Source organism: Varroa jacobsoni, unplaced genomic scaffold, assembly GCF_002532875.2.
Source record: "Varroa jacobsoni isolate VJ856 unplaced genomic scaffold, vjacob_1.0 contig00535, whole genome shotgun sequence".
NCBI classification, from domain to species: Eukaryota; Metazoa; Arthropoda; class Arachnida; order Mesostigmata; family Varroidae; genus Varroa; species Varroa jacobsoni.
Window position 1 is genome coordinate 1 of NW_019214482.1, and position 15,879 is coordinate 15,879.

General features: G+C 39.7%; 1 protein-coding gene across 1 annotated transcript; it reads right to left on the reverse strand.

Annotated features, from left to right (window-relative positions):
• Positions 1 to 719: 719 nt before the first annotated feature.
• On the reverse strand, positions 720 to 4,435 carry LOC111271326 (uncharacterized). The gene is made up of 2 exons (XM_022852055.2): positions 4,325 to 4,435; positions 720 to 1,961 (listed from the first exon to the last, which is right to left on the reverse strand). Exons 1-2 carry the CDS (start codon positions 4,334 to 4,336, stop codon positions 1,689 to 1,691), a joined length of 285 nt encoding a protein of 94 aa, XP_022707790.1. The 5' UTR covers positions 4,337 to 4,435; the 3' UTR covers positions 720 to 1,688.
• Between the last annotated feature and the right edge of the window lie 11,444 nt (positions 4,436 to 15,879).

The following is a 15,879-nucleotide window of genomic DNA, read 5'->3' on the forward strand; positions in this document are numbered from 1 at the left end:
AATTTTAATGTTTTTAACATTAATAAAACTTTATTAGAATTGGCATTGGCTATAAAACTAACAAAATGTTCGCCTGTAATATCAGTACTCAATAAACAAGGCGAACTGGAACTTTTATCCTGACAAGTTCTCGTATTAGTTTTCCGTTCAGATATTTGTACACATTATTTATACAGAGTGTACAGAATATGACCTTCAGCTTTGGTGAACGATAAATACGAATGTCCCATGAACAGATGTGTAACCTTGGCTATGTGGTTAACAATGTCATACCGCAAATAATAATGGTAGTAATTTCAATAATATGGACGAGGGGTTAAGTCAAATAGGTGTACATGTATATGCATAGGGGGAAATTAGAAGTAATTTTATCATCGCGACGGTTGTCAGGATCTTCCTTACGATTGGGCAGTGACGTTACATAGAAGGTTGCAAGTAGTTAGTCAATATATAATATCAATGACGACCACTGTGCTAGTTTTGATTAAAAATTCGACTAAACGTTGCTTCTCCTATGATCCGAATGAAATCACTATTGCTTTTAAGTCGTACACAATGTGATTGGGGATATACCGACATACTAAGTCAGGCGTAGTATTAACAATGAATGTAACTGCGGCATCTTTCAAAAAAAATAGGCGAAAACCTTTATACATAATAAAATAGAGGATTTTCAGAGGCATTTTCAAGTTTTAAAGAAAAAAAAAGTCATATGAAGCTTCAATTTGCGTGTTTTCATTTGTTTAATCTTTTAGTTTGTGCTGAATAAAGGACATCTGTCTCTGTAATAGATACATAGAAACATCAGCGGGCGTAAATATTAGCCGACATATTTTAGAAGCATGCATTGTTTTGAGGTTATTTTTATGGATATGTGGTCTACGCTGCGTCAGCATAGTAGAAGCACTAACATCTGGTATAAGAAACAGATGTTTCTCCTATAGGAGGCTATAATCTCCTGAGAAGCGATACCCTGATCGAAGCTAACAATAACTTTGTCTTCACAAGCTAATACCCACAGCCATGCTTTAAAAAACGCATATAATTATTTTTGAATACCAGGTTTTTTCCAAACACTCTACAAATAATAACATTTTCCAATTTCACTAGTATTTTAACTATACGTTATAGGTGTAGCAGCTACGAAATAATCCGAAGATGTTCATGCGATCGTTTTTAAAAACTGCTTAAACTACTTCATTGTAATTTTTTGTTTTCGTTTGACGCATACGCCTACGCGTACGTGTATATTAAACAGACGCATTTCATTGCAGATTTATATATTTGCGTATATCTACACATATTAACAAAGCAAAAACGTGGAATCGTTTTAGCTTATTACATCACAGAATCTTTGCAAAACTCCTGGCACTTCTATGAGACTCGGATGCTCAGTATGTTCACATATTTTTGCTGCGTTCCTTCTCACTACGCATTCTCACGTATCGAGCCTTTCCCAGAAGGTGCCCCTATTAAAACATTGTAATATTTGACTGGCGTTAGGCGAGATGGTTTTTACATCAGATTTGCAGGTTGCTGATCTTCCCTTTACCCCTAACATCCCTCTCAGTGTAATCGCATATATCTTCAATGCGCACCCTTTACCCAAGACCGCATACAGTGTTTAGGTAAACACTGTACACAATTGGAAGACGAAATGGCTGGTAGTTGTGTCGTCTTAACGTCAGCTAACCATGATACCCATATCCTCCAAGACCGAGACCGGCATATCCTCCATAGTGACCACCGCCTCCACCGTAATGTCCGTGGTCGATCTTAGACCCGTACGAGAATGCCCTGCCGACAGGATGGTGTCCGTAACCGCCTTCGTAACCGCCTCCGTAATCACCCCCATAGCCGCCCCCGTAACCTTCCCCGTAATCGCCTCCATAACCTCCACCAAGGCCGAGAGAGCCACCAGCCATGGTGTAGCCGACAAAGGCCGCAAGCATAAGAGTAAGCTGAAATTTTTATAAAACGTCAACCTGAGATCATTAGCAGTTATTCAGTAGCAGTTGTAGAACGGGCAAGTGAGGGATGGCTTACTATTTTAAAGAGTTCAAAAGTGTCAATATTGCGTGAAGGGGCTAGTTGTTCTTAATCAGCGGCGAAGTACAAGGGGATGTCTGTTTTGTAAAATTAATAAATATCTAGTGGCTTCCGTGACTTGAAGGAAAATAAACGTAAACGATTCACTATGGAACATAGCGTGGAGTACACGGCATTATGTGTTTGCATGCGCTACAAGCAGCGATTTTCGAAGTCCACACAGTATGACTTCGAACAATTCTTGCTGCAGCACGGATATGGCGCAAGCCTTAGAATAACAGGCTATTTGTCGATTTTAGCTATAGGACAATTAACAAGACATCCGCTGTCAACATTAGAACATGACAATATTCCACGTATGACCCTGAAAAGATTCTATGACACAACACAACAGGCGAAATTAGCCGCGACAAATAGCTTGGTTTACAACACGATTATTCGAGCGTTTGATGTACGGGTTCACTGCTCAATATGCCCAGCGAACCCGTATGCCAAATCGATGAATATGATTTAGAGTATTGCCTAGCCTTATTGAACATTCAACGCCTGGTCAAGCAGTTTGTCTCGGCATTTGCCAGAAATTTGGTTTTTGATTAAAAAATGCGGCAGAAACTAGACAATGCGGATTACTCTTCACGGAAGCTGTAACCGAGAAGAGCTAACATTATTGCGTATACTTCTCTCAGAGCACATAACACAGGCAAATTGTCAAAGGATGTGCAATATTTTACTATAGCTGTCTGTTGTTTAATGGGCCTAAATGTTTAAATAGCTTAACTAACTGCTTACCGTTAACAGGCCAAATCTGGTAAATAATTGCATCAACTCTAAAGCTAACTAAAATTCTGAGCCGAGGGTCATCAAACAAGGTAGCGCTTGGAGACAACATTATCGTTTAGTGTCAAAAATCTCAAATCTTCCTGTTCTCGAATATGAAAACTCTGGTAGATTACATCGGACATTAGTGATCACCGTGAGTCAGGAGACTCTCAGTAAAACAATGGTTTTTTGCTTGTGCAATTATTTTGAAAACGGAGATTAGGATATGGAAAACCATAGATAAGGTGACCACACCCATAAACTTCAAACAAAGAACTAAGTTGTTTAGTCCTTTGAGCGAAACAGTGTGGACAATGCTGTCGGCATAATGAAGAATTCCTCGAAATATATGTATGACGATGTAAGGACACCATAAGAAATAAGAATTAAATTCTTTACAAGGTAGGTCCAAGACAGTTGGAAACACCTTCAGTGTATTTTAGAAACAATTGCACAACTATTACTAGCAAAAACCGGAGCACAACATTATCGTATACGACGCATGAGTGCTCCGCCCATCAGAGAAGAATCAGGCGGGAAAATGGACCTGAAGAGATCGGAAGGCGACTTCGGTAACGGTTCCGAGTATATTCCGGCGTAAGCTGACGCTCGCGCTCGCAATAGATATCACGGCATCTTACCAGATACTGCCGGAATAGGAAACAGTCAATACTGCCAGATATTTTAAGTTCCGGCAGGGCGACAGCAACAATTGGAAACGTTACTCGGAAATTGAAAACGTTACACTGTGTCTACCTAATGAGAACGTAGAAGCTCATCGCCGTACTTCAATCAAGATCGACGTTGCAGCAAAACGATCGAGTGACAGTTCTAAGATCCGTATTCTCACAACTTAAATACTCGTACTTTTGATATCGTAAAAAAGTAAGAGGTGGCCTAACGAATACTTCTATCGACGTTCTTAAACAAGTCATCGATAAGGAGATTTGGTATGGTAGTAACGATCATGTGTATACAGCTGTTGAAAAGCTCTGGGTGTAATGCTCAAACAACAAACCTGGACTCTAGCATAAATGGTGTAACCCCTATTCAAGTTTTTCCATTCGCTAAATAGCTTTGGACAATTTAGACTAATGTTTTTTTTTACTAGCGACAGTCGTATTTTGCCTAGACAGCTCTGCAATACAGTTTCAGTCTATGTTCCAGGGTGTTTATCATAGCAAATATTATATTTTTATACAAGTACGTCTAACGAAATGAACTGGTTTTGCTAAGAGTAATAGCCATGATGTTCGGCAAGTTTGATAACTTATTATTATGGAGCTAGACATCCCTGTTCACTGCAAGAGAATGAAAATAGAACTTGTACATGATCCCGTCTGCCTGTGCTTATACCAGGACGTTCAAAATGTGTTATGTGATAGGACAGACAAGTCATGCACGCTTAAACATTTTCGGCCAGGAGAAACCAATTCTAGGGTTGGTTTTTACTCACCGCGTACTTCATATTGTTAATCTTTGGTTGTTCAATCCTTCTCCGATGTATTGTTAAGCATTGCCGACACTGCTCGTTATATATATATGTATAGCGTAGCCTATCTGCGTGCAAAAGTTTGACTGCTCTCACTCTTCCCCTCTGAAAGTCGAACCCTTGTATCTTTCCCAACACAACAATAGCAGAAAAAAAAGCACAGTTAAGAGTAAAACAAAGCTTCTACCAGAGACCTGAATTACCGTTACAGGCACCCAACACCTGCCACATTTCACAGATTCTTCTACAGATGAAGATTAGATTTTAGCGTTTACGTTCGTTCGCTGTTGGTGACGGCCTTGCCGTTTGTGTCGTCGCCGATGGTAACGTATTTTCTGAACTGTTTTTCTGTCTTTCTCTTTACTTAACCGCTATTTCATTTCGTGTTGCTCGTTTTTTGCTGACCAACGATTTTCTCGTCACGTTGTGTGGCTCGTGGCCAAATAATGCCAATATCTGATTCTGACATTATAATTTTGCTTTTTTTTTTTAGGATTTGTTATGTTGGCCAGCTAAAATGGCTGTCCTACTCAACGCAAATGCAATCAACTATTATCATTTGTGGGACGGACGCGATTCACCCTCACGCTACATCCTGTGCTGCTAATGGGCTCAAATGGGTGGGGTTTTTGGTGGGCGACAACTTTACGGGGGTAACGATCTATATGTGAAACGAAAACAACCCGACCTGAAATCGGATGCAGCTACGCGAACTAGTAGCGTGATTAGTCATTCCGTTATCTACCGCGTAGTTAGCCATTCGTATAAAGCGTTACCGTAAACAAATGTAAATTGCAGAAAATGATATGCGAATGTGCGGAGAACAATATGTAAGGTCTGCGATTGCTTAAGTTTTTTAACTTTAGGAAATTTTGTCTGGCGCTAAAAATGGGAGGTTACCCTTAGCAAGCCAAAACATTGTCGTTCGTCATAGGTCGTTCGTTTAAATAGTTAATTGGTTGGACCAGTTTCAGTTATTTCTGAGCCCGATCGTTCTCCTTCATCATTATTTAACTAATGCTAAGTTTTAATGTTTTGTAGTATCAAAAATGTAATCCATTCTTATAGCTGTTTATTTTTCTTTTCGTTAAATAGTTGCCGGGATGTATTACACGTGTGCTTATTTGCTGGCTGGTTTTATTTATATCGGACCCACATCTCGTAATTTTCATCATCAAAATACTTATTTGAGCCGCGCAGCAACCCAGTATGACAATGAATACCGGCTTAGAATGGAAATCTGACATTCAGAATACGCTGTCCGTTCCAGAAAAAAAACATATAATAACTTACATTTTTATCTTTTTTTCGTATTCAAATACAATGACATACCGCGGTTCCCAAAGGCTTGTTGTTGATATAAGGAAGTTTGCGGTTGCTTTAATTTCAGACCATACCTTTGGTTCGACACCTGTTTCTAAGTTGTACTTTATATGTAGGGGCACATCAGACGTAGTTAAATGGACCTAAGTTAAAAAGTGCTTCCTAGCTAGTTCATGGATCAGAGGGAAAATGGAGCGTCTGACGTTTTGTAACCAGAACGTGGCAGAAACCAAAATACAGGTAACCTAAAAACCTTCCTCTATCGATCAGCGCTATGCAACGGAGACATTTGTTGAGAGAAAGCATTGCGAATACCTTTTGACATTTTGTACAGACCGAAGCTAAATGGATTTAAATGCGATAAAGAAGGTCTTTACCAACGGTCAGCGTTCCTCAAATAAGTGACAGATAACAAATGATAAAAAAAATAGAGACGTCTTAGTGGAGCAACGGGTGTAAATTTCGTAGAGTATTTAAAGAAATAATATACATTTAGACGCAATTCGAGAAAGCGGTAATAAAGAAGTCAGAGATGATAGACAGGCGGAAAAAAAAAGAACGAGCACGAGCGACCATAAATTTTCTTAAACAAGTGCCACTGGTAAATCATCACCATTTACTCGTGTAGGATAATTTGAAAAATACAAATTACTACTATTCACTAAGTAATCCCTGCGAGCTTTAGTTTTAAGTAGTATTTAAATCAGTTTTCAATTAAGACCCAACGATGTGAGGCCCAGGGCCTAGTAAGTAACAATAATACAGCATCAAATAGTGACTGCACCATTGCGATACAATTTGGTCAGCATAACTTATTAGCTTTTACGTTTTCTTTTTTTTTTTTTTTTATTATTATAGCAGTGACGGACCGTACGTCCATTTAACACGTTGACAAAATTTTCGTGTGTACTATATGTATGTATGTATCTGCTGGTATTCAGCGAAGCCATGTAAGGCATGTCGATGCAAAATATCTATCCCCTATACTCGTACTTTCATCCGGCATGGTCTAACACTATAGTCGAACTGACGAAATACAAACCCTTTATCAAAGTGTAATGTGAATCAGAGCGTGACCTCCATATCGTTTAACGATCAGTGGACAGAAATGGATATCGAATCACGAAGAGTGATATTTAGCTCACGTATAATCTATACGTGAAGATAATTTATGAAACAGAAACAAATAAGAAAAACACGTGTGCCGCCAGCCTCATCGGCTTTTTAAGGGCCGTCTTCAAAAGTACACAGTTTTATTCATGAACGAGTCTTCTTAGCTACGAAGTATTATGTGCAGTGTATTAATTTGGCTTTTCGCGGTCGCCTTTTAAACGAGTAAAAAAAAACCATTAAACAAAAATAAATAAGCAAATTTCGCCATTTGAAATTTAAGTTATCAGCTAAAGAGCAAAATACCCACTATCCGGTTAGATTAAATAAGCTGTCCAAAACATTATGTCACTCCCAATTCGTTGTTTTATCTTTTATATTGACTCAGGGCTTCGCTTTATTATTTATAATATTGAGACCTTTAGTGTTACCTCATTTCGAATTGACACCTATATTGAAAGCAATTTGTTGGTAACTGTTATCAGATCGGCTAACAGCAGTAATTCGGATAGCGTTTCGATTTACACACAAAATAAATATTACTTTAAGGTCTTTCATAAGAACGCGGTTGGCTTATCTTAAAAAAGACTATTCAACGTCCGGTCAGATTATTCCTTTAAAAAGGACATATCACCACCTATTTCTCCTCACACACATCTTCGACTGGCTTGAACGTATTTAATATTAAAAAAAAATCACGGGTCTGTTATCCGTAATAACGCTATTCACTGGTCTATTGCCTCCTCCAGGTTCATAGGCAATGAGTGCGTGCAGAACACACTTCCTGTATAGACTAAGATTGTTTAGTTTTACATGCAGGTCTACAAGTGTACCTCCTTTTTGATGACTGCTGGACACCTGTTTGTTTTTTTTGAAACAGTACGTCAAATAGTGCCCTAACGCGGGAGTAACATCTGCAACAATTCAGTGCTAGATTTGTTCATAGTCACAAACAAATTCAGTGCAGATGTTTCTATATGGCTTGAACCCTAAAAACGGCAAGTTAGATTAGTTGTATTAAGTTCTGTTACTTTTGGTATTTTTAAACGAGAAAAAATCGCTGTATTTTCTGGCCATCTTAAACATGGCTGTAGTAAATTTTAGGGGTTTTTGCTTTCACGCTTGTTATCGCCTACATGCAAAGCTTGTTAACCCTACCTTAACTAAGCCTAAGAATGAAGTTCATTATTTTATTAAAGTCCGTTTTTTGTCTTCTGCTGTCGAAAATAATACCGTACGTAATTTGCTCTAAGGAACGATGAAAAATTTCTGTAATATATCTATGCTCTCAAGTGGTCCACTTGGTTTCACGGGCAGTCTGATATTTGCATGGAAACTACATCTACGCTGTACTGCCGTTGACTTCTTATCCTTTTGCTATGTTGAAATGAAGTTTAACTTAACATAACTTCATTTTAATATAGCAAAAGAATAAGCAGTCAACGGTAGCATAGCGAAGGCCCAACGATAATAGGGCAGAAAATAATTGACTCAAGGGGACGCGGCAGCTTACAGGATGATTTTACCACTATAATTAAATATCTGAATCAAAGTAGCGGATGCAATGAAGCTGTATGATGGAATAACTAAGAGAAACCAATGTAATAATAGAGTAACGTAATTGAATGAGTTGAACGCTGCAGCAGGTTCACCGAAATTAACTTGTCAAAAAAACTGTATCGAGACGGCTACATTGAGATTATAAGAATAACCGCGCAGAGAAGCAGAATCATACACGAAGTGCGAAGATTTTGGGTTTAGAACTTAAGTTCAGGCCAAGCAGGGTAGTAATAGGTTGTATGTTTGGAGCGGATCATGTACGAAAAATGTATAAATAAGTGATTAAAACTTTATACATAGGCGCATTTCGCACATGTGTGATAGCGTTTGTTATTACATGCATCTATCTATCTAATATATATATATATATATATATAAAGCATATCGGTAGTTTTGAAAACGGTTCAAACAACTGGAGTATTCTTTGTTAATTTGCCTGGCCAAAAAAAAGGTAACTTAGCCTTCAGCAGTACTAAAGCGAAAGGAGCATACTTTTTTGCTGCTTGAAGCTAAAATTCAGCCTGGTGTGTACCACGCAGGGTCGCACGATGACAAACACATACACACATTCAAAACTTGTGGGATTCCTCTTGCTCGGACACGTCACAGAGGGTGCCTGCTATTAAAACTAAACGCTACAACGATGAGAAGCCGTCGCCTACACAATTACCGAGAACATAGGAATTAGTTAGAATACTAAGCCAAAACATGATCTGTGACAACAACAAGATCCCAAAAAGAGACGAAAGTGACCCATTGATTGAATATACGCACGGGTATGAATACAAACAAATGCGTGAGTGTTTAGGACTGAAACGTGTCAGTTCAGAGGCTCATGCTCGCAGTGGGCAAGTAGAGCATCAAATCGGTTGTCTCTTTCACTAATACGATGATACTGGGTATATCTTATACATAGGTTCTCTAGGACTTATATCATTTAAACTTTGAAAGCTGATGCAAAGGTAAATATGTCTGGAGTGACTTTAGCAGTACATAATGTGCTTATTTTGATGATTTTTTCGAGGGAACCCTTCGTTTCACCTCCGTTGATATTTTAGTTTAACACGTATATTCACACACGTCCTTTATATAATTTTTAGTGAAATATTCCTAGATAAAATAGTATCAATAAAAAATAACTTTGCATCAAATGACTGACGAAGATTATCGGGGCACCGCGCGCTACACACTGTTGAAAAGTGGCATGCTGCATAAAATGCCGCGATGGAAGGCATATTGAAAAGCCGCCCGTTCCACTATGATGAACCCATATATGACTCTCTGTATCGCATAGGAAATCCCCACATTTTTTTCGATTTATGTAATCTGTGAATAAATTGTATGCAGAACCTTGAAGTGCGATTTTTGTCATACAATATGACGGATCGAGTCGGTTGGCTTAGGTGAATTGATTATGCTTTTTATAATGTAATAACGTCATCGAAATTTCGCTCAGAATTGATTCCGAATAGGACGCACGGACTTACGTGGTTGGGTCGACGTGCCCAGTTATTCACACTTTAATTAGCTCGAGCGTTCGCATTATAGATACAATTGTTTTTTCAATGAAAAGGTTTTTGGCCAGTTTTTCGACAAGTGATGATACATCAATTTTCACTCAACTGCAATAGTTTCTTTTAGAATATACGCGCTACTACTGCAACCCAGGAGAGGAAAAACTGAGAGCTTATTTAAAATTTCATCCCGGCTTCGACAAATGAAAAGATCTTCAAAAGCGTTTCGAGGCCTACTAAACATTCTATGGTCGAGCCTTGCGAGACCAGGTGAATTATCAGACTCAATAAGACGTCAGGTGAATATAATGGGTGCATCAAAGGTTCATATTGTAACGAATGTGCAATGGTATTTTAGTTCATTGTGATGGGTTCTCGAGGGCTGTCTGACTGAAACTAAGGGGGCTTCTTGTTAGGAGAAACCCGGGTTATTTCTTACACAGTGCAGTTACCGCTTTTTTCCAGCTTTTCAGAGTCGATTTATCCCGTAATGCGTTCGTCAGATTCAGGAGACTTGTAGTAAACAATGCCTTTGCGAATTTACAAAACGCACAATTGACGTTTTTGATATTGATCTAAGGTTCATTATTTTCGTTACTCGGCAGTGTTGTTGAAGCTGACTGCTATCTGCGATAAGTCAATTAAAAAAAAACTCAATGGAACTCGCCATGCAGCAAATGCCGACAAACTCGCATCTTTTTCTCTTCGGCCACGCAACGAGAACCCCGTTTATTTGTACCATGATCCCATAATAAATTATTTTTTAGCGAGAAATCAAATCTCGAACTGTAACGGTAGCCCTAATTGAATGATTTTCTTCAATAATTAGCATCGTAACATAAATTGCTTATTAAGGAAATCCAAACTAACAAGCTAAATCAATTTTAGTATGACTTCATTTACTTCAGTCATCACCCAACACTCGTGTTCCCAACTGAAATGGTGCTTGCAATAGACAACAAAATTTGAAGAGGCGGAAACAGGCAGTGCTTTTCTGATCCATGGGCAAAACGTGATTGACCATATAGCCATTGGAATAATGCCAGTTTATATGTTTGATCGCGTCGAGTTTGATCATTCGGTATTGATCTCCAGAAAAATAAGCGTAGATAAAAAGGAGTCAGCTTTAGAAATCCAAATGAATCATTTACACTTACATTTACAGCATGGTAAGGCTACCTGGTGACATTTTGCTGCCTGCCAGAAAAGGTGGTTACCTTGATTTTTTTAAATTAACAGGCTCTGGTATCTGATTAACATACGGTCCAAGTATCAAAGAGCACATGCAAACCATTGCTGCCCCATAGTTGCGTACTTAAAAATTAGTTAATAATAGACTAATGGCTAAAAGAAAACCTTCCATGCATCATTTTCATTTTAATCAGGCTCGCAGAAACCTCGCTTTCAGGACTGACGCTCTAGCATATGCCTATGTATCGTAAAAGCCATGTCGTAGTATTGAAAAGTCACTTGACAGATGTAGATATCTGATATTGTCTGAAAGAATGGCGCTATATAAGTTAAATTTTGTGTAACGTTACCGTTGAAAACAACCGATGTTACGAGACAGAAAAAAAAAACTATACTATTTGTGTATTAATCAGTATTAGTATACTACGCTCACTTCAACTCATTCGTTTCTGAAAAAACTACTAATTAAAAGTAGCTGTGATGTTGGCCCCCCATATCGCCACAAGCTGAGGTTACATGGGTTAGAGACGCTGCTATATGGATCATTAATGATTCCATGCGAAGAAGGCAGTCATTCAACAAAGCCTAAGAGGAAACGCTTTTCTTTTCCAATAGGGCTGTGACTATGGCTTGAGTGGACGATGTCTTTATAATCGTTTACTGTCTAGTTAGAAAAGTCCAAGATTCGTCTATATTGCAGGTGTGTATTACAGTGCAAGTATTTTGCTGCGCGGTGTGAATTCGGGTTATATGAGGCTGAGCTAACTCATCCACGAGTCGCGTTTCCCTTACCGAGAGAGGAAAGGGAACTGTTATAATGTGCGTAATTTCTGAAATTCATTTTTATTAAATGTAACCGTCACTCGTATCTTACAGCTTGAACTCAAGACGTAAATTATTTACTAGTCATCTTAAAAATATTCCTTTATCAATAGATTACTGAAGCATCTTGACAAATTTTCAAACCCTTAAAATTTAAACTCTATAGAAAATCTTCCGGTTTGTCTCCTAAAAATCTTCTTCGAATTTTTCCGAAGAAGATGCGTAGGAACTACCAATTTCGTAGACCGTCGACTCTGAACATAAAAAGAAGTTTACAGTCTCGTTTGGGATTTGTTCTGCATAAATAGCAGCCGACCTTTGCCTAACTTCCGGAAAGGACGCACTGCTTTTCGTCATCACGAGTTTGCGGTTTTGTTCAAAAAAGAAGTGGCTTTTCTCTGGCATCAAAAATAGCGAACGCCTACTATGTGTCAAACAGCCCTCCAAAGCCCTCCATCCGAATTTAAATGCTTCATCCTATACCTATGATATGATTTTACGGTCAACACTTTCGTTTTGCCTATGTAAAAATATCCAAATAAAAACATATGTATATAAAAAAAAACAATTGTAAAAGATACCTTCTTGTAATATATGAGATTGCTAAATAACTGCCTAATAACTCGTTCGCACCTCAATAGCTGAAAGACAAGAAACGGTAAGATTTACTAGTTTTGATCTTCGCTATTCGAAATAAAGGCAGAACTGCTAATCGTCGCTTATTTTCGTAGCCTGTCTTTGTTGGGAATGAGGCTACGCAGATAAACGTAAGTTCCGTGTCATCCTTAGATTTACATATGTATAGATAGTACTTGACCTAAGTTTTATCTTGGTTTAGTATTAGTAGTCGTTCAGAAGCCGTACGGTCATCCCACAATGCATGACTGCGTATCTAGTCGGATAATTTTTAGTGTCTCATTATTGGCTTTGGAACCCAATGACAAGTCAGGTGCCACGTGTTCTTCATACAATTCTTGAAACATATATCCTTCATAGAGACAAGGCTTTACTAAAGGTATTGGACCTCTGCTTTATATACTTTAATCTATGCTTTAATAATAAAGTGCTTGACACAAAGAATTGTCGCTTTCGCCTTGAAGAAAACATACCAATAGTGAATAGAAATTTGTTAACGGCCGACTAAACAAAATTTTGACATATCATAATTTATAAAAAATGACAACCGCAGGAAGAGCAAAGCATTGCGAGTGTCGTTTGAGTACTGGGAGTTCTAAGCAAAGATTTTCGTAATTTAAAATAATATTACCAAGCTAAATATACGCCATTTTGATCATTGTTATTTCGCTGAGCACATGGTAACCCCATCACCTTAGAACTACAGCTTCTAGTTGAAAAACTGTAACAAATATTTTTTTCCTACATTGAAGTTAACACCATTGAGACCGAAACAGGTGGCAGTCTGATGGTGCCAGGTCCGGGTTATAAGGCAAGTGCATCAAAATTCCCCGTATAAGTTTTCTTAACTTTTGCCAGCTAGCTAAGCATAGGCTCACCTTCTTTCTTGTCAGCGTGGGCTTTGGCACAGATTGTAAAGCACATTTTTTATCTGTACATAACTTACATGTGCGATTTACCTTTCCTTACCCTTGATCAATCTCTTCAGAACCGTTGTCTCGTTTTTTTACGTTTTCATAAAGTTTTGCAGATAGACTCACGATCAAAAAAAATATTTTGCGTCAATTCGAGTCGCACCCAAAGATCGAGCTTTCTTTGTAGCCAGTTTTTGGTAGATGCTTTTTGGCGATATGGTGACTATCGACGTATCGGTCTCATTCAACTTTGTCTGTAATGGCTGGATCACTACGAGCAGTATCTTTCATGGTTTACAGAAGGAAAGTGACAGGACCATCTTTGGGCCTTTCTTTTCGCGGACAGATCTCGAGCAGAACTTTCTTTGGCCCTAGGCAGCATCTCCGTCGTTATCGTAATAAAATAGTGAATCTTTGCGGACATTCTTCAATTTGATTAATAGCATTCCAAAATTTAAACGCATTTTCTACAACTTTCGCGTGACGCTAATGACGACCCGATGCGATTTATATTATTTGAGGTGTGTGACCTTCAAGCTATCTAATTAGAACTCTACACCATAATACATTAACCAGTTGAAGGCATTATTGATGGTTATCGTCGGGTTTTCGTTGCTTTGGGATTGACACAACCTCGAAACATGATGCTAATGTGTAGCAAGGTTCTGTCTTACGGCACTTGTCTGAACAGCGGATCCTAATCTCTTATATGATTGGCCCTCTCAGCTACTGACCCTGTTTGCCCTTTGTTGGAAAAAAAAGCAGAAGCTTGACACAGTGTTTCTGACTCTTTATTGTTAGTAACAGATTACCAGCGGGCATTTGCTCGTTGGGGGGCATAGAGTCAGTTTGCTATAAGGCACATGAATTGAACCCGACAATTGTGTCCCGAACACAGTTGTGTTAAATGGTAGTGCACTGTCTCGCCGGCACCCAATTTGCTGTCGTCTGCTCTCGTGCAGTGCTGTATGTACGTCTAATAGCAATAGCAATAGCAAAAGGTACGGCAAAAGGGGCTAGGCGACAGAAGGCATAGCTTTGAGTCGACTTTCACAAACCCTGAGAAGGTACCATATATGCATTCAACCCTACGTTGATCGGTATGGCTACGATCCCTCATATATATTTTGAATTCGAATACTATTGCATAGTCCGCGTGGTTTTACCACAAAAACTTGGCGAATGAGTGGCTCTTCGGTACCATCTGAGGCAGCAATATCGATATGGCTAAGTGAAACTGTTATTTTTACCAACTCTGCTTATCTGCTCTCTCTAGCCTTTTCTCGTAATACACCTCTTGGGACGCTAGCATAGGGGTAGGCAGTCTAAGTTCGCTGTCAAACGATTCTGGGCGCTTTCAAGCCCACTCTCATAATCGCCAGTAAAGAAGCGATACAAACCGACAAAAAATCGAAAGCACCCGCGCCGATAATGTCCACCGACCGTTAGTTCGAAACCCAAACAACTTACTGGCAAGTAAACTTAACGATCGGACCACTGCTTCTCTACGCGATGTACAATCTGGTAGGACGCAGTTGAAAACTCCCAGACCGGAAGACAGCGAAATTACTAGACAAAATTTCGCTTGCTCTGAGTCAACAGAGAGTCAAAGCTATACAATTCCTCCTCATAGCCAAGATTTATACCCTCACGCTGTCAATACAAGCTACTGCTGCCGTAGCCGTTGCTGGATGGGTTGGGCTAGGTTCGGACCTTTAGGTTAGGATAGGTGTGGAGAAATGTACTGCCGCTGCGGCTGTCGCCACCATCCATTGTGGTCCCACCAAACCACCTGGGATGTGCCCTCGGTGCCGTAGGGTTGGTTCACATAGGCCAAGGAACAGCCGAGGTTGGCGACCTCTCCCTCAAAGATGGCGTCTACTGGCCCGCTGTCTGGCCATCAGCGCTATTCATGTCGGTCTGTATTGGCTTGTTTTATGCTGCTCTATGCGATGCTCCGACTGACTGCCCGATCGTATGCTGTGAAGTGCGCGCGATGCTGTGGCTTCTCCCAAATTGCTGCTAAAAGTGTGGCCCTGTTACGGAGAGCCTACAGGCGCGCTCTTTCCCTCCTCTTTTCTACGAGAGTCGTTCTGTCCGTCTGTATGTCTGATATTCTCTGCCTGCTGCGACTTGCAAAGCTGCTGTGGTCAAATAGCGTTCTGCTGCACGTATGTCTGTGTATACACCTGATTGGTTTACTCGTAGGTTCGGCGATTATCGTCTCTTTGCTGGTTGTGGTACGCTTGTTCCTGTGCGAGCGACGCCGCGACAAGCCTGTCCGACCGAGGAGCTGCTAGAGCGGCAGCGGAGCGCACTGCCAGTGGCAGTCGCGCTGGTGCGGAGAGAGGAGTCCACCGCCGCTCCTGCTGTTGCAGGAGCATTGGGGAACAGCAGCAGTGAGGCCGATACACACAATGCCAGCAGCGGTACAAACTGGCCACCCTGC